General features: G+C 50.7%; 1 protein-coding gene, 1 non-coding gene and 1 pseudogene across 3 annotated transcripts in view; 1 reads left to right on the top strand and 2 right to left on the bottom strand.

Annotated features, from left to right (window-relative positions):
- SCUBE1 (signal peptide, CUB domain and EGF like domain containing 1) overlaps positions 1-22,069 on the top strand; it is a 1,931,683-nt gene that overhangs the window by 1,887,605 nt on the left and 22,009 nt on the right. For both annotated transcript variants that reach the window (XM_086922270.1, XM_086922262.1), the window contains one exon: positions 1,471-1,550. In XM_086922270.1, the coding sequence (XP_086778396.1) occupies positions 1,471-1,550 (80 nt within the window). The remainder of the gene's footprint in view (positions 1-1,470; positions 1,551-22,069) is intronic.
- On the bottom strand, positions 13,008-20,813 carry LOC147751731 (28S ribosomal RNA; annotated as a pseudogene).
- Positions 21,250-21,401, bottom strand: LOC147751730 (5.8S ribosomal RNA). Its single transcript, XR_015300150.1, has one exon. It is a non-coding gene; the product is annotated as a 5.8S ribosomal RNA (ribosomal RNA).

The raw sequence follows: 22,069 nt of genomic DNA, 5'->3' as shown, positions 1-22,069 counted from the left end.
CAACCTACACTGACCCGGGGGGCAGGTGCGTAGAGCCGCTCGCTTTGGGACCGGACCGTGGACGGAAGGGGGCCGCCTCCATCGCCCTTAGTGCACCGCATGTTCGTGGGGCACCCAGTGCTAAATCATTCGTAGACGACCTGATTCTGGGTCAGGGTTTCGTAAGTAGCAGAGCAGCTACGTCGCTGCGATCCATTGAAAGTCATCCTCTGAGCCAAGCTTTTGTCTCTCCGTGTGTGGGTGCCCACGGATGCCTCCCTCCACCACACCCAGGGGTGGGTCCCTCTGCTGCCAGCCTGGTGGGAGGGACGCAGAGGGGGTAACGCGGGTCCGTGGGAGGCCGCCTCCACCACGTGCCCTTCGGCACTGGGGCCTCCCCCTCCAGTCCCTGCCCCACCGGGGTGCGGGACGGGGGCCACCAACCCTCGCGGGTCGGCAGGGTGACCAGATGGCCTCCCCTTCCCGCTGCTCCCGGGCAAGTAGGGCAGGGAGGTGAGCAGCAGCCACCCGGGGGAAGGAACCTCCAGAGTGCCTGCCTCGGTGCGCCCGGCCATCCTCGCCGGACTGCAAGGGCGACTGGGTACGGCATCCTCCTAGGCCATCTGGGCGCTGGGTCGTTCCGGGCCATCTGGTCACCTGGCTGTGCGACCAGATGGCCCTGCGGGCAGGGTGACCAGATGTCCCTGCGGGCAGGGTGACCAGATGTCCCTGCGGGCTGGTGGCTGGGCTAACTCCAATTTTTGTCCTTCCCCAAAATTCTATAAGCCCCCACTACGTGGGGGCTTAATAGTCAAGGAAAATGGGCTCCCCGGGCAGGCCGTCGGGGAGGGGATGTGGCCTGGGCTTTACCCTCCTTGGTTCTGGCCAAGGTTCTGGGTGCTGGGGACTGGTGTCCACCGGGGCCCAAGCAGGCTCTCCCCGTACTGGCTAGGGCTCGGGACCAGGCCCAGGGCTTGAGCTCCGTCCGACAGGCCCGGGGTGCGTGAGCCCCCCGTCCTGCAACCCATCAGAGGGTCCGGGCACTGAGGACGGGGGTCCACCGGGGCCTGGGGAGGCTCTCCCCAGCCTGGCTAGGGCTCGGAATCTGGGACCGGGCCCGGGGCTTGAGCTCCGTCCGGCAGGCCCTGGGGTGCCTGAGCCCCCCGTCCTGCAAGCCATCAGAGGGTCCGGGCGCTGGGGACGGATGTTCACTGGGGCCCGGGCAGACTCTCCCCAACCTGGCTGGTTTCAGAAGCAGCGACTGGGCAGGGGAGCAGGGGTGGCTGGTTTCATCCACTACGCTGTCAGAGCATAGTTTTCTACCCACCCCTATTCTAAACCCCTTCCCACCAGTACCCCCAAATAGCATCAGTGGTGTTTGCTTGAACGTGGAAGAATAATCATTCAAAAAATGCAGGACTGTGTTACCATATTGGCAAATGTATGAGACACGGCTTACATCTAATATATCGTTATATTCTTATTTTTCAGAGGATTACCAACAACTAATAGAAGATATTGTTCGAGATGGAAGGCTATATGCATCAGAAAACCATCAAGAAATTCTAAAAGTATGTACCACTCCCCTACAATTATCACACGTAGGGAAAGCAGCTAACAGTGCTATGTTTTGCTACGTTTGTTCCCTAACATTGATGGTGTTATGGTTGCCTCAAAATACATCACTCGGAATAAAATACTCTCCGCAAGCTGTGTGAAGGATTATAAAACAAATATGTGTCACATGAAAACAAAGTTTGTTCCTGTGTTCCTAAACATCTCATCACAGCTTTTGTTCTATTTTTTCCAATTGTGTTTTCATCTTCATGCTCTCTTATATGTTTTGTAATGACCCACTAGTGAATTGTAAACCACAGACTGGAATGCTGTTCAGCAGACCAATACATTCCCAGACTTCTTGTCCCTGTAGCTTTGCCTGCTAAGCCTTCCAAAAACACTACATTAAAAAATAGAAAGCAAAAACTATAAATTTATACATTCCCTAATAACACAAATGAATGATGATCTAGTACTCCATGTTACTAAGCCAAATGTTTCAGAGGTAGAGCTTTGTCAATATCTCCTTTGGCATGCACAGCAAGGGTGAATAAAGCCAGAATAAACATCCTATTTTACAGTGTTCTCCATAGGAAAAAATCATTATCCTGTTGCATTCACCACAAACACCGTGCAAAGCGCCAAAAGACTAACTATAATACTAAAGTAAATATGCATTGATAATTACATGTTGGAACAGAAAAGTCCCGTTCATGGCGATGGACATGCACCCCTGGCCTGAGTGCCTCAACTGTAATAATGTCTGGATCCCTGGTGCAGATTTTTGTTGTTATGGGCAAACACGGATCACACCTGTATGTCATTACATAGGTTTGTCAAACAGATTGTGGGCTTTTGAACCTGGAGGGGCGCCCGAAGCGCTACTGACATAATCGTGGAAAGCTACTGCCTTTGCCAGGAATTTAGCAGCACGAGCACGGCGGTGCAGCATACTGTGTAGTGATCAGTATCAGTGAACAGTGAACAGGTCCTTTTACCTCTGTCACTGGTGTGGAGTGAGGCCTACAGCCTAACTTATCTCAAGTTCTGCTGCTGTCTGCTTAACGCACCCATGGCCTACATTGGGTTGGTGTGAAGTTCTGCGCAGTAAGTGCTTATTAAATGTGTGTGCTATGTGTTTGTGTGCCTGTGAATGGTACAATACACGAAGGATATGGTGTTGTGCAGTGTGTATATGATATATACATGTGCTGGGTGTATACATGCCTGGAAGTGGCAAATACATGCACGAGTCTAGGTTCCATTTTGAGAGACCCAAACCCCAGACAGATTTGTGGATTTCTGCACTCTTGTGAGCTGGGCGGGACACACTGGAGGAAGGGGGAGTCAGGCTCTTCAGTACACTCTAAAGGGTGTCCCTTTGATTCAGAGAAAGGTCACTGGGAAGTCGCCTGGGCACATCTCTGGAAGGAGATTGGGCTGATAAGAGAATCATAAAGAGTAGGGATGAGAAACTGTGGTAAACCTTTGATACACATATCACTGTGGCTGACATTCAGGTGTGAATCTCTAGTCACTCCCATGGGCTATCAGATTTGGAGTTGCTCCTGCTATGACAGACTGCTTTCTGGAGGCATGGTAGGGAAGAGGGCACTTCAAAAGGAGGTAGACCCCCAACATAAACTTCAAAGACTCTAAATCACATTTGGTGTCTGGAAATGGACTGTAAAAAGGGGAGCTCGAGTCCCCTAACATTTTTAGATTGTGAAGCAGCCAGTCGGGTTGTGTGATGAGGAGAATCTCTGTAAGACTTCTGCCTGTGACAAAGACTGGGGTCCAAATCCTGCCAGTCTCCCAGCTGGGTGAGGGGACTTCACCCAGGGAATCCAAGACCACCTGCCCCTGGATCCTGGAGTACCAGTGCCTGCCTGCTGATCAAGACAAGTTTGTCCTGTGAAGAAGAGGAGAATGTTGGAGGGAGCGCGGTCCAGTGGGGGATCCTGGTGATTGGATCTCTGTAGCAGGGTGTGAGGAGATGGCTACTGCACCGATTGGGTTGTTGCCTGTGTATAGTCAGCTACCCCTGTATGCCAGAGGAGGGCTGCCATGAAGCAAGCCGTGAACGTTGCTGCACAGACTGTGTCACTGCCAAAGTGCAGGGTGGAGGTCGTCAACCTTAAGATTGCTGCCATGCCGACCAGGCCATAGTTTGTGTGTAAAGTGAAGTCTGCGACCCTGTATGCCAGGTGGGGCTGCCGTGAAGATTACTGCTTTGCCAATCAGGCCATAATCTGTGTACAGAGTGAGGGCGGTGGCTACGTTTACTGGGGGAATTGGTCTGTTCAAGACCGTCGTCTTGAGGAGGAGGCCACTATGGTGACTCGAGCCAGCCCAGGCTCCCAACAGAGAACAAGCACCATGAGCGTCACACCCCCTCTCATGTGGGGAGGATCGAAGATAATGTACCAGCATCAGAGGAGCATCGAGGACACCCCGACTTCTGAATCCACAGACCCGTATGTGAGTAACCCAAAGACTATTGACCGCTACCCCTCCTCGGCCACTTGTGAGGAACTTACTGTAGAAAACCATTGGGTCACACACAAAGGGGGTGCACTCTGAGATTCCAGTTGTTCAGATCCTGCTGGTGTAGGTAAGACTGATTTATGGACCACACAGCCAGCGAACTCGCCTGCCATAGAGCGATTTGGCACTAGAACATTTTTGGCTTTAATAAAGAGTCAGAGTGGAAATTATGAGACTCAGACTATTAGTGGGTCTTAACCTGAATACTGCCTATAGTGAATGGGAAAAAACTATTGCCACTAGCAAGAAGGGAGACGGACTCTGGAACACGGATATTAAACTCTGGAGCCCTGCTCTCAGGGGACTGTGTGTATGGCTTGTGAATGCCTTATTTTACTTTGGGGTCGTAAACAAAAGCAACTTTTTTCGAAAAGCAAGTATTTGACTGGGAAATCATTTATTGCTGCTGTGAAACGTATTATGAGATGTGAGCCTGTGTTCACCCCCGTGTCTACCTCCCACCAGAGAAGCCTTATACTGCTGAGCCTGCGCTGCCATTTAGAGTCAAGTACTAAAAGGGAACTAGGCCCAGTTGCTCGAGTTCCATAGTAGGTCGGGCCCAGGGAGATTAGGAGTAAAGGGCTTCAAACCTGACAGTTTAGCCCAGTAGCTCCTGCTTGCCCTCTGAACGGCGATCTGCCGGATGTGAAAAGTAAATGTTAGAAAAAAGGGGAAAACATCAAATAAATTCTTGTAGTTCCCATGTTGTAAAGCACACACACAGATTGTTTCTAGTCCTAAGAGGTGTGACCCTGGTAAATTAATAACTTCTCATGTAGTGCAGTATCCTGCATCTTTATTTTAACCAATTAAATGTTATGGTACTCAGTATGACCTCTTTAAGCGTGACAATGCTCCACTGTGGTTAAGCTTCTTAGATGTAACTATAAATAGATTTTAAGAATCTAACAAGACCCATTACAAAATGTAAAAAACTGGAAAACGGTTGATGTACAGAAATACAGCGGGATTACATGTAAGCATGGGCCAAAAATCCGTTCCGCTCGGGAAACTTGCGGATTTTCGGCAATTTCGCAATCTGCGAATCTCGCGAAATTGCCGCAAATTTCGTAAATTCGCTCGCGGGCGGATTTTTTACTTTTTTTTGATGGCCAGCTCACTCAAGGGACAAAAGTTACAGGTACACACGGTCAGTTGAGACAAATCTTCTGGCCCTTTACGCAGCTGCTGTGTAGGGAAAGCACTATACATTTACCCAACGAGGTAGCACTTACTGATTAGCCAGTAGAAAGTACTCCAGTTGAGTAGAGGTATTGCACAAAACGGTGGCACCTTCGTGGATAACTATGCAGGGCAGGATTCATTCCTGTCACAAAAATTAAACCTCAACAGGAAGCACTTACAGATATAAATAAAGCAGGTGCCCGAGTTGAAGCTCAAATTAGGTAACAAGCCTGGGCAAGTGTGCTTTAACCCCATATCTGCTATTGAAAATTTGCTGTAATACTCGAGGGAGGTCTTTGCATCCATGAGTTTTTCAAGCGCAATCCCCGTGTAGTTCCTGTGACCAGGAGGCTGCTTTCTCCTCACCTGCTGCCATGCTTGCTCTCTGACCCTTTATACACAAGAGGCATGTTGACACGCATGGAAGCCCCGCTCGTTTGGCCCCGCACCACACACTAGCGGTATCAAACGTCTTCCCGCCCTTTGCCAACTATGATGGACAGCTCACTCAAGGGACGTCGGCGCCTTTTGGCGCAGTGGCAAAGTTACAGGCACACATGGTCAGTGGAGACAAATCATCTGGCCCTTTACGCAGCTGCAGTGTAGGAAAAGCACTATACATTACCCAACGAGGTAGTCCTTACTGGATTAGCCAGTAGAAAGTACTCCAGTGCAAATCGCAAAGAAATCAGCGAGTTCGCGGGAAAATCCATGAATTTGTGGTTTGTTTTGCGATTTCGCGCGAATTCGCGGTCCGCAGATCTGCAAAATTCAACCATAGTTAATTACATGTCCGATATACTTAAATGGTCATATTTTAAAAGGTAAATTGTTATGTATAATATCATTGCCCGTTATGTCACGAAGATCAAAAAAGGAGCTGCTTGTTGGTGCATAAATAACAGATGCAATTATAATGCATTTAAATAAAAAGCATCTTCTAGACTCAGAAAGTTGGAAAGTTTGTCAGCAATGTGTGATTCCAAACCTTATTTTACTAAGCAATCTTCCTCTCTGTTATATCAGTTATTTACTGTACTAAAAGGCAGCCAGACCGTGTTATTAAATGTTATTTTAAAAACAGTGCATGAATGCAATCATCAGGCCTCCATGAAGATGCACAACTGAGCAAAAGCACTTTTGCACATTTGAAAACATTCCCAGCTTTGCTAATTGAAAAGCTGACAAAGTTTCTTGACAAAAAAAGCTGAGCAAGTGTCCATGTGCTGCTGAACATCTTTCCTTCTTCAGTGCAGGTTCTTTAGTAGAAACCGTTTTATGGTCTGGTCTAACATTGTAGCTGTTGCCAGACTTATGCAAGCTTTTCTAGAAAAGTAGAGAAAGAAAGGGAGGTCCCCTGCTAATCCAATCTGGGATGGGGGAAATACGTGAAACAAAAGTGTCCCTAAAACAATCCCATTCAATAGGGGTGTGAGAAAGTCTATACAATATTGCTGGTAGTCAAGGATATTACATAACATAAAAGGAACCAATAATGCTACAATGTCAAAAGGATTACAATAAAAAATGAACAATAACAAATCATATTTTAAAAAAAGCAATTTATTCATTACAATACAATCATGTGCATATTACATAAAAACATTACATTCAAAATATATTTGGAGAAACAGTTGTCAACGCAGCGTTTCGGTATTGTAAATAACACCTTCTTCAGGACAGTTTTTCTAAACACAGCAGATATGATGATATGCTGCAATTTATCAACCACTTCTAGTAGAATAGCATTGTTGGACTTAAAAACAAGAGAAGTAAATCATTGCACTTTTCCTTGGCTGCCTTCCCTATGTTACCCACCCTGAACTTCGAACTATCCTTCTGGGTGATGAGACTGCTTTTCTAGTTTATTGCATTGTTTTCGCTCCTACCCCTTATAGTAATTGATTGTTATGATTGGTTTGGTTTACCATGTATTGTTTCCATTTGTTCCCTTATCCCTGGACTCTCCTTCCCCCTTGTTATATATTGCCCGAATTCTACTGTAAAGCGCTCTGATACCCTCACGGGTCTGGTTCGCGCTCTATAAAACACTAAATAAATAAATAGATGACCTTCTCAAGACTTTTCCACCTTATAATGCAAGTTGTTCTCGATGTATATATGTACACTGGAGCCACTGTAGAATGTTATATTCGGTGTGCTAGTAAAATAGTAAATCCATCCACCACTGCTGGCGCGAATAGATAACTGAATCTTGAGCTGATGTGCTTGTGTAAGGGTTCGCCTGCCTGTTTATTGGGTCTTAAGGGTCCGCCTCGTCTGGCCTTTAAATTTGCCACCTGATACTCTCTAACCAAACTACTGGAAGCGAGACTTCCCTCCCCCCGCACCCTTCCAGCCTACCCGCTGTAACTGCCCTTGGGGTTCCATGAGAGACCCTCTGTCTTCCCCTCAGGCGTCCCCATTTGTCTATAGTGATGCCTGCTAAGGATCGAAAACTATGCTCTCCAATCGTGACCTTATCGCCTGACCAAGGAAAACGCATACAAAATACGTCAAAATATAACTCCTGAAAATTGAAAAAGATTAGTTAATCAAAACACTTTTATTTCAACATTATGACAATTCCATCAAATAGACTTTACTCCTCCTGAAATGGAAAAAACAATCAAATTACGAAACATGTCTGCCTTAGGGGTTGTGGGTGGAGAAAAAGAATCGTTGAGAACTCCGACTGAGGCCCTGACCCATCCTTCACAACTGCAGGCTGGGGAGCGGCGAAAAGAGAGATACCATTCGCCCACTCCCAAGCCTTTTATAAGCTTGAGGCGGGCAAACTGGTTCCGACCGGCTTGCCCAACGTTGCCCGCTACCGCAAACCGGAAGCACTAGTAAGTGCTTCCAGTTCACGCCGGCAACAGCCAATTACCAGTGGCTAGGGGAGGCCGGGGCGCCACGTCACTATTGTGCCTGGCGCGCCCATCTTCCCGCGGATGCTGGGGACCGGTGCGACTGCCATACTGGCGGCGTGCCTGAGTCCGTGCCCGCCTTTCAATATGGTCTGGTACTGCCTAAATCCCACTCCTCTTTACCAAGAATCCTTGGGGTATGGTTCCTCCCAGCTCCCATGGGGCTCACTGCCCCCTTCTCCACCATCTGTTGACTGGGTATGAGTGTTCTGTTTAATTCAGATACTCTGCCCATCACCACCCCTTTTCTGAATCGTTTTGTCCACCATAAGCGTGGAAGGGTATACTCAGATGTGAGTCCCTTGCTCATTGCACCATCAGGATTCAAGCAAGCCGCGACGAAGACGGCTGTAATGCCAGAAATCGGTCCCCGGAAGCTTGTTTCCTTCCCAGTATAAGAATTGGCTTGGTAGTTTGGTCTGCCCTGTTCCCATGATGCACTGGGCCAGGAACAGACTAATTTGCATGTAGCCAGGTTCTGAGCTGGGATGGTGCACTGAGCTAAAAAACGGTGATGGATCAAGCCCTGATCTGTTGACTGGGTATGAGTGTTCTGTTTAATTCAGATACTCTGTCCATCACCACCCCCTTTTCTGAATCGTTTTGTCCACCATAAGCGTGGAAGTGTATACTCAGATGTGAGTCCCTTGCTCATTGCACCATCAGGATTCAAGCAAGCCGGGCCGAAGACAGCTGTAATGCCAGAAACCGGTCCCTGGAAGCTTGTTACCTTCCCAGTAAAGAATTGGCTTGGTAGTTTGGTCTGCCCTGTTCCCATGATGCACTGGGCCAGGGACAGACTAATTTGTATGTAGCCAGGTTCTGAGCTGGGATGGTGCAGTGAGCTAAAAAACGGTGATGGATCAAGCCCTGATCTGTTGACTGGGTATGAGCGTTCTGTTTAATTCAGATACTCTGTCCATCACCACCCCCTTTTCTGAATCCCTTCTCCACCAAGGCAAACAATTCAAACACCACAATTTTGGGTTAGAGGTCGTAAAACCCGGCCATATTTTACTACATAAGAGAAGCAAACATTAAAATTCATATTATTTACATTATGTACACATCACCCGAAAGTCCAATACGTTGATAGGTTCAAGATGTCAATTGGCTAACCTTAACATGCTTTTAATACATAGCCATTCCTATTGTAAGCTAAACAATGAAGATATTCTCTTTCTGCGTATCCCTGTTAGAGGCTATGGCAAGGTCAATGTCTGGCGGCCTCAGGTCCAGATCAAGCTAGATCCCAACCTCCTACCGGAGTGACCTTACGCAGGGGGCCCAGCTTACCGGATGGAAACCTCCCCCGGGCCCCCCCACGCCGTCAACATTAAATTCCATAAAGGGGCCGCTGCAGTTTTGCATCCTTGCACCCTTGAGCGCATGCATGTGCGGGATTTGGCCAAACAGCCTACTAGAAGCAAGACTTCCCTTCCCCCGCACCCTTCCAGCCTACCGGCCTTAACTGCCCCTGGAGTTCCATTAGAGACCCTCCTCCTCGAGCGTCCCCATTTCACAATGGTGATGCCCACTAAGGACCAAAAACTATGCTCACCAATCATGACCTTACTGCCACAGGCCAGTATAGTTGACCGACTATCTGGCCTCCCCCTTCCACCTTCTAGAAAGGTCATGCTTCGTTCTTTGCTCCATTTAACCGTGCCAGTAGGTTTTCCCAAAAAACGTCATTACCCAGTCTAGAGCTCTGTGTGCCATCGTGCAGGAACAAAGGCTTGCACCGGATGCACCCATGACCTATTGCCCTCAATTTCGGGGTCCTGAATAATTTAACCAACCGGTTAATAATTCTTTCCCCAGGTGATTTAAAGGCCCACACATACTCGCCCCCTTTTCAGTGGAATCTTGGACTCATGTGTGACCCTACTATTAGCGCCTCAGGGCATCCTTTGACAATCACCCACCCTCTGTAAGTAGGGTCTCCACTACGCCCTTCCTACCCAAGTGCTCTGGCTCGTTACCCCCTAGGTAGCCATAAGTAGCTTGTTGTCCAGGCACCTGTCCCTGTGTGAAGAATTGTGGCTTGCAGCACCGTCCACCTCTTCCTCCTCTTGGAAAAACCTTTGACCTCGCCATTGGTAAAAAGCATTTCTAGGCGTACTCCATAGAACAGTAGATCTTAATATCGCTAAGATGCCAGGCCCAGTGAGACTTAACTATGCACTTTCTGTGCCGAATTACTTTATGTGGAAATAGTCATCCTTGTACCTGGCAGGAAGGCTTGTCCGAAATTACTCAAAATAAACTCGACCAAACCGCTGTTTCAGGTGCTGTATGGCATGCGCAACCCAGGACACTCTGGGAAACGTGGTCGCCTTGTGCAGACCTCTAACATGGCAAGGCCCGTAGATACTTGAAGGTACACTGGCGATGGTGAGAAGGGGAGACCCAAGCCTGAAGTGGCTGAATTAGAAAAATGGGGCCTCCGCCTGAGACCCTGACCCATTGTTCACAACTGCAGGCTGGGGAGCGGCGAGAAGAGAGACTGTCCACTCCACTACCCAGCCTTTTATACGCTTGAGGCGGCCAAGCCGGTTCCGACCAGCTTGCCCGACGTTGCCCGATCGCGCAAACCTGAAGCACTAGTAAGTGCTTCCGGTGCACACAGGCAACAGCGAATCACCAGTGGGCTAGGGGAGGCCGGGGCGCCACGTCACTATTGTGCGCTGCATGACCACCCTTCCACGGATGCAGTGGACCGGTGCAAACGCCATACCTGTGGTGTGCCCGAGTCCATGCTCACCTTTCAACAACATGGTTACTTTAACGCTTTTGCCTGAAAAGTTAAGGACATGACTGCAGGACCAAGAAGGGAGATGTTTCAATGTCCATTACTTATATTCTTACAAAACGTAAGCATTATGGTTTAAAAAAAGACCACGTCCATGAATACAGAGCTGCAGTACGCATTTTATTTTCCACTCCACCCATCAACCAGGTATTGCAGTACATTCCCTCCTTACCCCCGAGAGAGCAAAGTGAACCAAAAGATGAGTTTTTTTTTGTTGTTGTTGTTTTATATTTACCAGTGGGATTCCAAGTCTGCATCACATCAACGCTCATTACAGTAGTGCTCATACCCCTACAGAGTGTATTGGAAACTAAAACCGTTTCCGAACAGTAAACACATGCAGATGCAGCAGCCAATACAGTGATGGATGAAGACCGCAGAACAGCTAGTGACAGACTACAACCTCAAAGCATCTAATTCCCGCACTGCATGACAAAGAGGCGCTTTCTATGACACAACAGGGATATGCGAGAGAAGAATTTTGTTGCTGTGTTAGGGGCGGGCAGAAAACTCCGCTCTGCCAGCATAGCGGATAAAGCCAGCCACTCCTGCTCCCCAGCCCGGTCCCTGCTTCTGAAAGCAGCCAGGCCAGGTAGAGCCTCCCCGGACAACAGTGGACCCCCATCCCCAGCGCCTGGACTCTCGGCTGGCTTGCAGGCCGGGGGGGCTCCTGCACCCCGGGGCCCACCAGACGGAGCACAAGCCCCGGGCTCGGTCCCAGCTTACAAATTCTAGCCAGGCCGGAGAGAGCCTCCCCGGGCCCCAGTGGAACCCCGTCACCAGCGCCCGGACCCTCGGCTGGCTTGCAGGACGGGGGCTCCCGCACCCTGGGGCCCGCCAGGCAGAGCACGAGCCCCAGGCCCGGTCCCAGCTTCCGAACCCTAGCCAGGCTGGGGAGAGCCGCCCCAGGCCCCAGTGAACCCCCATCACCAGCACCCAGACCCCCAGCTGGCTTCCAGGACAGAGGGCTTCCGCAGCCTGGGACCCTGGGACGAAGCACGAGCCCCGGGCCCAGTCCCCGCTTTTGAACCCTTGCCAGGCCAGGGGGAGCCTCCCTGGGCCCCAGTGGACCCCCGTCACCAGCACCCGGACCCTCGGCTGGCTTCCAGGATGGGGGGCTCCTGCAGCCTGGGACCCGGGGAAGCAGCACGAGCCCCGGGCCCGGGCTCGGTTCCAGCTTCCGAGCCGTAGCCAGGCCGAGGAGAGCCTCCCCGGGCCCCGGTGGACCCCCCTGCCCCCAGCACCCAGACTCTCTGCAGGAACCAAGGAGGGTTAAGCCCAGGCCAAATCCTCACCCCAACGTCCTGCCCGGGGAGCCCATTTTTCTCGACTATTAAGCTCCCTTGAGTGGGGGCTTACAGAACTTTGGGGAGGGACAAAAGTTGGAGTTAACCCAGAGGCCAGCCCGCAGGGCCATCTGGTCACCCAGCCTGCTTGGCTATCTGGTCACCCAGCCCACAGAGCCATCTGGTCGCCCTGCCCACGGCGCCATCTGGTCGCCCTGACCGCAGGGCCATCTGGTCAACCTGACCGCAGGGCCATCTGGTCGCCCGGCCCACAGGGCCATCTGGTCACGCAGCTAGGCGATCAGATGGCCCGGGACGGCTCAGCGCCCAGATGGCCTGGGAGGGTGCCGTACCCAGTCACCCTTGCAGTCCGGTGATGGTGGCTGGGCGTACCGAGGCAGCCACTCGGGAGGCTACTTCCCCCAGGTGGCTGCTGCTCGCCTCCTTGCCTGACTTGCCCAGGAGTAACGGGAAGGGGAGGCCCGGTCAACCCAGGCCATCTGGTCACCCTGCCGACCCGCAAGGGATAGTGGCCCCATCCCTGCACCCCGGTGAGGCAGGGACGGGAGGGGGAGGCACCCGTGCCAGAGGGCACGTTGTGGAGGCCCGCGTTACCCTCTCTGCGTCCCTCCCGAAGGCCCAGCAGCAGAGGGACCTACCCCTGGGTGTGGTGGAGGAGAACGTCCGCGGGCACCCACGCATGGAGAGACAAAAGCTTGGCTCAGAGAACGACTTTTAATAGATTGCAGCGAGGTAGCTGCTCTGCTACTTACGAAACCCTGACCCAGAATCAGGTCGTCTACGAATGATTTAGCACCTGGTGCCCCACGAACATGCAGTGCACTAAGGGCGATGGAGGCAGCCCCCTTCCGTCTGCGCTCCGGTCCCCAAGCGAGCGGCTCTACGCACCGGTCCCTCGAGAGAGAGGCTGGCTATCCCAGGCCAACCGAGGCTCCACGGCACTGCGGTATCATTACGGTTTAGGGGGGATTCTGGCTTAGAGGCATTCAGTCATAATCCCACAGATGGTAGCTTTGCCCCATTGGCTCCTCAGCCAAGCACATACACCAAATGTCTGAACCTGCGTTCCTCTCGTACTGAGCAGGATTACTATTGCAGCAACACATCATCAGTAGGGTAAAACTAACCTGTCTCCCGACAGTCTAAACCCAGCTCACGTTCCCTATTTGTGGGTGAATAGTCCAACGCTTGGTGAATTCTGCTTCATAATGATAGAAAGAGCAGACATTGAAGGATCAAAAAGTGACGTCGCTATGAACACTTGGCCATCACAAGCCAGTTATCCCTGTGGTAACTTTTCTGACACCTCCTGCTTGAAACTCAAAAAGTCAGAAGGACCGTGAGGCCCCGCTTTCATGGTCTGTATTCATACTGAAAATCGAGATCAAGCGAGCTTTTGCCATTCTGCTCCGCGGGAGGTTTCTGTCCTCCCTGAGCTCGCCTTAGGACACCTGCGTTATCGTTTGACCGGTGTACTGCCCCAGTCAAACTCCCCACCTGCCACTGTCCCTGGAGGGGGTCACGCCCGGCGGGAGCCGAGCGCTTGGAGCCAGAAACGGGAGCCCCACGGGGCTCGCCCCCGCCTCACCGGGTAAGTGAAAAAACTATAAGAGTACTGGTATTTCACCGGCGGACCGAGGGCCTCCCACTTATCCTACATCTCTCATGTCTCTTCACAGTGCCAGACTAGAGCCAAGCTCAACTGGACTTCTTTCCCTGCTGATTCTGCTAAGCCCGTTCCCTTAGCTGTGGTTTCGCTAGATAGTAGGTAGGGACAGTGGGAATCTTGTTCATCCATTAATGCACATCACTAATTAGATGGCGAGGCATTTGGCTAATCTGTACCACCTCGCGGTGGCTCATTCTGGGTTATTATTCTGCCCATCAGCGAAAATTTGGTTTTGCTTCCAACAATACAACATTCTTTCGCTCCGGAGTACAGCCACAAATGCTGTCCTCACTGGAACTGGGATCACGTATAGGCCAGAGATAGTACACCTTGCAGTACTATTCCAACAATTTTAAGATTGTTTACGAACAGTCCTCAGAAATTAAAATATGATTAGCAGGACATCAATAATCAATGTGTGATGATTATGTGTATGCGATTATTTGAGACCTATTTATCATTTAAGACATTTCAATAAGTATGATGTACACACTCTATCTACATTGTTATAAGCACACATATATATAAAACAGAAATACACATCTATAAATTGCACATCTAATTAGAAAAAGCACATCTAGAAAAATTCACATCTAGAAAATTATACTAACTCTTGTGTCAACTATAAATCTATATGTTAAAACATGATGCTTTATAAGGGTGACATGTATGCTGCGAGAAAGTGTACATCTCATTATAAGCTTGCTAACAAATTCAAATCATAGCTCAGAAAGTTACTGTCTAAAATGTTAAGTTTGGGTGTTTTGATGATATTATCATTTTTTTTCATTCATATCTTCTCCTGCATACATGAATGAATGTGCTCTGTACAGGCCTGGAGCTGCCCTGAGATACAATAAACTATTGACTTTATTGAGACCAATTTGTGTACATCATTTTGGAATACTGAGGCCCCCAAATGATCTTTTCGAACATAGGAGACCATCACATGTGTATGCAGAAAGGTGTAGAAAGTGTTTGACATACTTGTTTATTGTTTGATCCAGAACATTTAAAGTTTTTGCTTCTGTTCCTGTCATTTCCAATTTGAATGATAGTTTAGGTACCAAGTACTGGCACAACATTTCTATTTTCTGCGTGGGCTTAGGTGGTAGATTATCAAGTTTTTGAGCCCAATTGACAAGAACCTCATTCATTTTGTTGTTGCTTGTATGACCAGTGTGTGGATCAAAGTTCAATCCGAGGTATCTCTCACTTTCTCCTGGATGAATATTTTCAATATTTTCTTTTTCAAATTGCCATGGTTTACGGTTGTTAACCAGGATTTTATCTTTATGGTGACTAATATAAAATCCATGTGTCTTTTCACATTAAGGGGCCTATTAGGATGCCGGGCGGACTTTGTCCGCCCGTCATCCTAGCGGGGAATGGGACCGCCCGCCATAAGGGCGGGGGTCCCGGGGGTGGCATTAGGATGTGCCCACCACTGTGGCGGGCACATCCTGCATTTCTAGCATTGTGGCGGGCGGAGCGCTCAGCACCGCCCGCCACAATGCTAGAAATGCTTGTCAGCATTTGCATATACAAAGCGGCAGGCACCGCGCGGTGCCTGCCGCTTTGTATATGCAAATGAAGGGGGGTACCATAGGTACCCCCCATGTGCACCCCCCACAAGGCGACCGGGGCCATCGTAATATGGCGGGGGGAATGCAGGGAAGGATGGCGGGCGGATTGCCTCCGCCAGGGTGGCGGTGGCCACCGCTACCCTGGCGGAGGCAATCCGCGCGCCATCCTAATGGGCCCCTAAGTTTTAATCCTGTGGTTTTACTGAACTTTTCAATGATTTTTCAGATTTGTACTCAATCCTTCCCAGGTACTGCTGAGTACTGTGATATCAAAGGCGAGAGCGGTGAGTTCCAAAATAAGACCATCTGATCCAAATGTGAAGCCCTTACCATTTTTCTGAAGATCACAGATCAGAGGATCCATGGCAACCTTGCTTGACCCCAGATTTCATTGTTATTTCAGGAGTTGATTCGTTGTTTCTTTCCCTTGAAAGATGTTGTTGAGTCAGTGTATAAGTCTTTTATTATGTCTCTGATGTATGATGGAACTCTTTGCCTTGCGAGACTCGGTATAATGTGACCATGTATGACAGAGTCGAAGGCTTTCGATATATCAATGAACACAACTGCTATTGAGTGACTGTTTTTTCGTGCCCCTTTTATGATATTTTGCAGGAGTGTCAGATTCTCAAGACAACCTCTCACCTTTATGATGCCTTTTTGTGTCGTATTCAAATCAACAAAAAATGAAAGTCTTTTAGTTAATATTTTTGTGAATAACTTCATGAATGCAGTACCGATGGTAATTGGACGCCAGTTACTGATTTTTTTAAGTTAACTAATCGGTACATTCTTGGGTATCAAAATTGATTGGTTCTTTTTGATAATTTCTGGTACTCTTCTCATCATCGAACAAGACAATAGAATTCTGGGCAGCAGTCTTGGTTGTTTGCTGTGTACTTTATACAAGTCATTCAGACCAATCTTATCAGGCCCCACTGCTTTCTTTAAATTGGAGTTCTCAAAGGCATGAGTTATTTCGAGCAGTGTTATTTCTTTACATAGATTTCTAATTTCATAGTCCTCTGGTATCCGCTCAATCAGCATAAAATTAGGATTTTTCTTGTTTTCTTTCTCAGTTATGTTTTTGTAATATTGAAAGATTTCATCAGCACTGATTTGGCAAGTGGCATCTTCTGCCCCATCAGTGATAATCCTGGCAAATTTTCTTTTTGAAACATTGCCTGGTATTCTTTATAGCTGCCCTTTGCTTTGGCATAATTTTTCTTGTGCGTCCTATTAAGCCTTCAGTTTTTTTCTTGTTTTTTTTATGATCTTGTTCTCTACTGAGGCATTCTGGTGCTCATCTGGAGCAGGGTTAATAGGCTCATTATTGAGTTCTCTTGCTGGTTCATTTGTTGGTACATTTGCTGGTGTAGGACTTATATCAGTGGTGTTTTCTGCGATATATAAGTCACTACCTCATCCATCAGATCCACAGCAACATCGTGTTGCTTTAGGTTTTGGGTGTACTTCTCGATTTCTGTGATTCTGTCTTCCAGTTCATCAAAGTTATTGATTTTTTTGCACACGTTTGCGGTTGAAAAAGTCTTTGCGCTTTTCTGTTGTTACTTCCATTGTAACCTCCGGTTCATCGCAAGAGTCATTTTCCGAAACATTTGATGCTGCCAGTACATCTTTTGCAGATTTTTTGCTTTTATCTCTTCTATCTCTTCTTTTTTCTGCAATTTGTTTTCTGTTTTTATTGTCAAAATGTGGAACCATCAGCGCATTAATATTCCTCTTATTTTAATATACTTTTGCCGATTCTGCTAGTAGCAGTATTTCTTCCTGTGACCATAATTTTGACAGTTTGCTGCTTGCTAAAGCTGCTAGTCTAGCCTCATTTTGCGCTCTTGGATGCGCATGCCGAGCATGTTGAGAAACACCAATTTTTGTTCCAAATCTGAGGTCACAGAAGCAGCACAGGAATGGCAGCTCTCCTTTTTGAGGTCTTCCTTTACATTTGGCATAATGGCATGCAATATTGTGGTATTCGGCTTCTTTATCACATTGTGAACAGTACGTTTTAAGATAGAAGCCGTTGTGTTTGTTGGAGACATGTTTTCTCGGTTCTTTAAAAGTTCCCATTATGTCTACACATAAGTCACATTTATATTTTTCGTTTGGGTACTTCCAATAAGTGACTTTCTTTGTGTAGTCACTTTTCTTTGTTATTACATTTTCGCTGACCTCGTGTACATTGGGTAGATTTTCAAAGTTTGCTGTACCAATGTCATTTTTGGCTGAGGAGGCCACAAACTCGATGGATTTGCTGAGGTCTATTGTTGTGTCTTCTTCTGCTATGGAGGGTGAACTAGGGCCTATATCGTGATCTGAATCGTTGTTCACTGTTGCATTGTTGGAAGCGGGTGCTGGTTTGTCAAATTCGGTGAGGAGGTTAATGATTTCTGGGAAAGACAGCACCTCCTTACGCCATCTTAACGTGGTTTTTATTCTCCGGGAACTACCCCATCTGGAATTAGGTTTGTTTGCTTCACCATTTCTCACTATCACGCTCGCTGCCATGATAGAACCTTGTTTGGCCTGTCTCTATATGCTTCTCTACGCAGAGTCTAGCACTTCAGAGGCAATTACCGGCAGGACCACTGGGAGGTAAAGGCCACTACAACCGAGAATAGGTTAAGAGAGTCATAGTTACTCTCGCCGTTTACCCGTGCTTTATTGAATTTCTTCACTTTGACATTCAGAGCACTGGGCAGAAATCACACCACGTCAACACCCGCCTCGGGCCTTCGCGATACTTTGTTTTAATTAAACAGTTGGATTCACCTGGTCCGCACCAGTTCTAAGTCAGCTGCTAGGCGCCGGCCGAGGCAGAACACTGGCCCCGCGACCCCGGGGAGGGGGCATGGGGATAGGCGACCACCGCAGCTGGGGCGTTCCACAGGAAGGGCCCGGCTCGTGTCCAGAGTCACCGCCGCCCCAGAGGGAGGTGCCTCGTCCAGCCGTGGCGCACGCCCATCCCCGCTTTGCGCCCCAGCACGACCGACCCAGCCCTTAGATCCAATCCTCATCCAGAAGTTACGGACTGACTTGCCGACGTCCCTTACCTACATTGTTCCAACATGCCAGAGGCTGTTCACTGTGGAGACCTGCTGCGGATATGGGTACGGCCCGGCATGAGATTTACACCATCTACCCCGGATTTTCAAGGACCAGCGAGAGCTCACCGGACGCCGCCGGAACTGTGATGCTTTGCAAGGCTCAGGCCCCTCTCTAGGGGAGAACCCATTCCAGGGCGCCCTGCCCTTCACAAAGAACAGAGAACTCCCCCCGGGGCTCCCGCACGCTTCTCCGGAACCGTTTGTGTTACCGCACTGGATGCTGCGAGGGTGCCCGTCTCTGCCACTCCGGGTATCTGAACCCGACTCCCTTTTGCTCGGCCAAGGGCAAGGGAGGCCATCGCACGCCCCTTCCGAACGGCGCTCGCCCATCCCTTAAGACCGACTAACCCATGTTTAACTGCTGTTCACACAGAACCCTTCTCCACTACAGCCTTCAAATTTCTTGTTTGAATATTTGCTACTACCACCAAGGTCTGCACCTGCAGTGGCTCCACCCGGACCCTCCCCCCGGGCTTCCGTGCTCACCGCAGCGGCCCTCCTACTCGTCGTGGATTAGCCCCCGCGGCTCTTAGCACCGGTAACAGCCGGGTATGGGCCTGACGCTCTAGCACCATCCATTTTCAGGGCTAGTTGATTCGGCAGGTGAGTTGTTACACACTCCTTAACGGACTCCGACTTCCATGGCCACCGTCCTGCTGTCTATATCAACCAACACCTTTTCTGGGGTCTGATGATTATCGGCATCGGGCTCCTTAACACTGCATTACGTTCATCCCGCAGCACCAGTACTGCTTACCAAAAGTGGCCCACTAGGCATTCGCATTCCATGCCTGGCTCCACGCCAGCGAGCCGGGCTTCTTACCCATTTAAAGTTTGAGAATAGGTTAACATCGTTTCGGCCCCAAGACCTCTAATCATTTGCTTTACCAGATAAAACTGGGGTCTCTGAGCGCCAGCTATCCTGAGGGAAACTTCGGAGGGAACCAGGTTCTAGATGGTTCGATTAGTCTTTCGCCCCTATACCCAGGTCAGACGACCGATTTGCACCTCAGGACCGCTGTCCGGGCATAGTTCACCATCTTTCGGGTGCTATCACGCACACTCATACTCCACCTCTCCGACAGAGCTGGCGAGATGGCCGGTGGTGCGCCCGCCGGTGTAAGCACGGCGGGATTCCACCTCAGCCGGCGCGCTCCGGCCCTCACCTTCGTTGTGGCACAGGGTTTCACTCGGCCCTCCGACTCGCACACTCGTTAGACTCCTTGGTCCGTGTTTCAAGATGACCTTGCGCCCGGCGCGGGCCTTCCCGCTCAGTAGCGCGACGCGGTCGGGCTCACTGAGAACAGTCTGCCCCAGTCGACAGTTGCGCCGGGAGCAGGGAGCCTGTCCCCCCTTCAACTGCCCCAGCACGCCCTGAGGGGCAGCCGGGGATGGGTGCCCGGGGGAGGTCATAGAGGCGGTCGAATCACCCTCGGCCCGCGGACACAGCAAAGCGTCTGCCAGGGGGCTGTAACAACCTCCGCCGGAGTTGAGGGCCACCTACCACCCCGAAGCCTTCCCAGCCGACCCGGAGCCGGTCGCGGCACACTGCTGTGGAGTAAATGCGCCCTGTGGGGGCCAGGTAGGGCCCAGGAGCCAGACCTGCGGAGGGGATCCGGAACTCCCGGGCCACCGACCTTCCCGCCGTGTTGAATCCTCCGGGTGGACTGCACGGGCCCCACCCTTTTACCTCTTGATGGTTTCACGCCCTCTTGAACTCTCTCTTCAAAGTTCTGTTCAACTTTCCCTTACAGTACTTATTGGCTATCAGTCTTGCGCCCATATTTAGCCTTAGACGGAGTTTACCACCCGCTTTGGGCTGCATTCCTAAGCAACCCAACTCCGAGAAGACCCGATCCCGGTGCCGGTGGCCCCTACTGGCCTAACACCGTCCGCTTGGTGAGCCTCGATCAGAAGGACTTGGGCCCCCTGAGCGATGCCGGGGAGTCGGTCTTCTGTACGCCACATTTCCCGTGCCCGGCGCTGGGCGGGGATTCAGCACTGGGCTCTTCCCTCTTCACTCGCCGTTACTGGGGGAATCCTGGTTGGCTTCTTTTCCGCTTAGTAATCTGCTTAAATTCAGCAGGTCGCCATGTCTGATCTGAGGTCGTAGTCGGAAGATTGACGCCGGAGCGTCAAACGGGGGTTGCTGGGCAAGGCCAGGCTCCTGCCGGAGCAGGGGGCCTGGCGTCCAGGCAGTATGCGTCCTCTTTCCCCGGATCGGATCCAGAGGGGTTTTGCCCTCCCCAGGAAGCTAGCCACGGAGGTGGGTGCCCGAGGCGCATGCACGTGGGCAGCCGGTGGGACACCACAGACAGCCACGCAGCCAGGCGCCCCAGGACGGGTCCCGGGGCAGACCGGTCACCAGACCCCATTCTCAGGGGCCAGGCGCACTGTCGGCGTACCTCTGCGGCAGGACCCGGCGAGGGACCCTGCCACGGGCAATTGGGGGTCTGACCTTGTGGGGGGACGAAGGGGAAGCGGAGCTAACCCTGCAATGGCCCCAGCCGCGTCCCAGGGAAGCCCCAGGGTGAATCACGATTGAGGGACCCTCAGACAGGCATAGCCCCGGGAGGAATCCGAGGCCGCAAGATGTTCGAAGTGTTGAAGATCAATGTGTCCTGCAATTCACACTAATTCTCGCAGCTAGCTGCGTTCTTCATTGACGCGCGAGCCAAGTGATCCACCACCAAGAGTCACAGGCAACTTTTCAAAAACTTTCGCCCACCTGCGGGCTCAGGAGAGGCGGGAGGAAGGCGATGCCGTCCATCCGCTGCCCGTGTTGCGAGATGGCCTGGGCGCCCGTTCAAGGCTTCCCATCTAGGAGTCAGACTGCACCGTGGGGAGAAAAAAACATTGCCAGGCACTCAGCCCGGGAGTACCCACCACCCACCCACCCACGGGTGAGGAAGGGGGCTCCCAGTGCAACTGGAGCAGGCAGCCGCCGGTCCCTCCCGGGGTAACCAGGAGGGACCACATGAGTCATCAAACCCCTCGGCCTGGCCGCATAGGACCAGGTTGAACCGGGTACCTGGCAAAGAGGGAGGGTCGCTCCACCTGCACGTCAGCCGTCCGTCGCAGGATGGCTCGAGCCGTGCCAGCGGGCTGGCGATCAGCCCACCCCACCCTTTGCCCAGGTCGGAGGCGCCGGAATGGAAGAGCCAGGTGGCTCCCCGTCCTGCACGCCTCCCACCGAGAGGAGCTGGGTCCCCGCGCAGGCCCTTGGCCCCATCTCTTCCAGGCCACTCTGCTGCTCGAGAATGGCCGCTACTCGGTTCCCCGGACCACAGTCGGGCCGGAAATCGGGCGTGGGAGGGCCCAGCCAGTGCCAGGGCCTTTCAAGGGAGGAGTGGTACCAGCCCGGGG

This window comes from Lissotriton vulgaris, chromosome 1_1 (assembly GCF_964263255.1).
Source record: "Lissotriton vulgaris chromosome 1_1, aLisVul1.2, whole genome shotgun sequence".
NCBI classification, from domain to species: Eukaryota; Metazoa; Chordata; class Amphibia; order Caudata; family Salamandridae; genus Lissotriton; species Lissotriton vulgaris.
The sequence above is the reverse complement of the archived record's forward strand: the minus strand, read 5'-3'. Positions and strand labels throughout refer to the sequence as shown.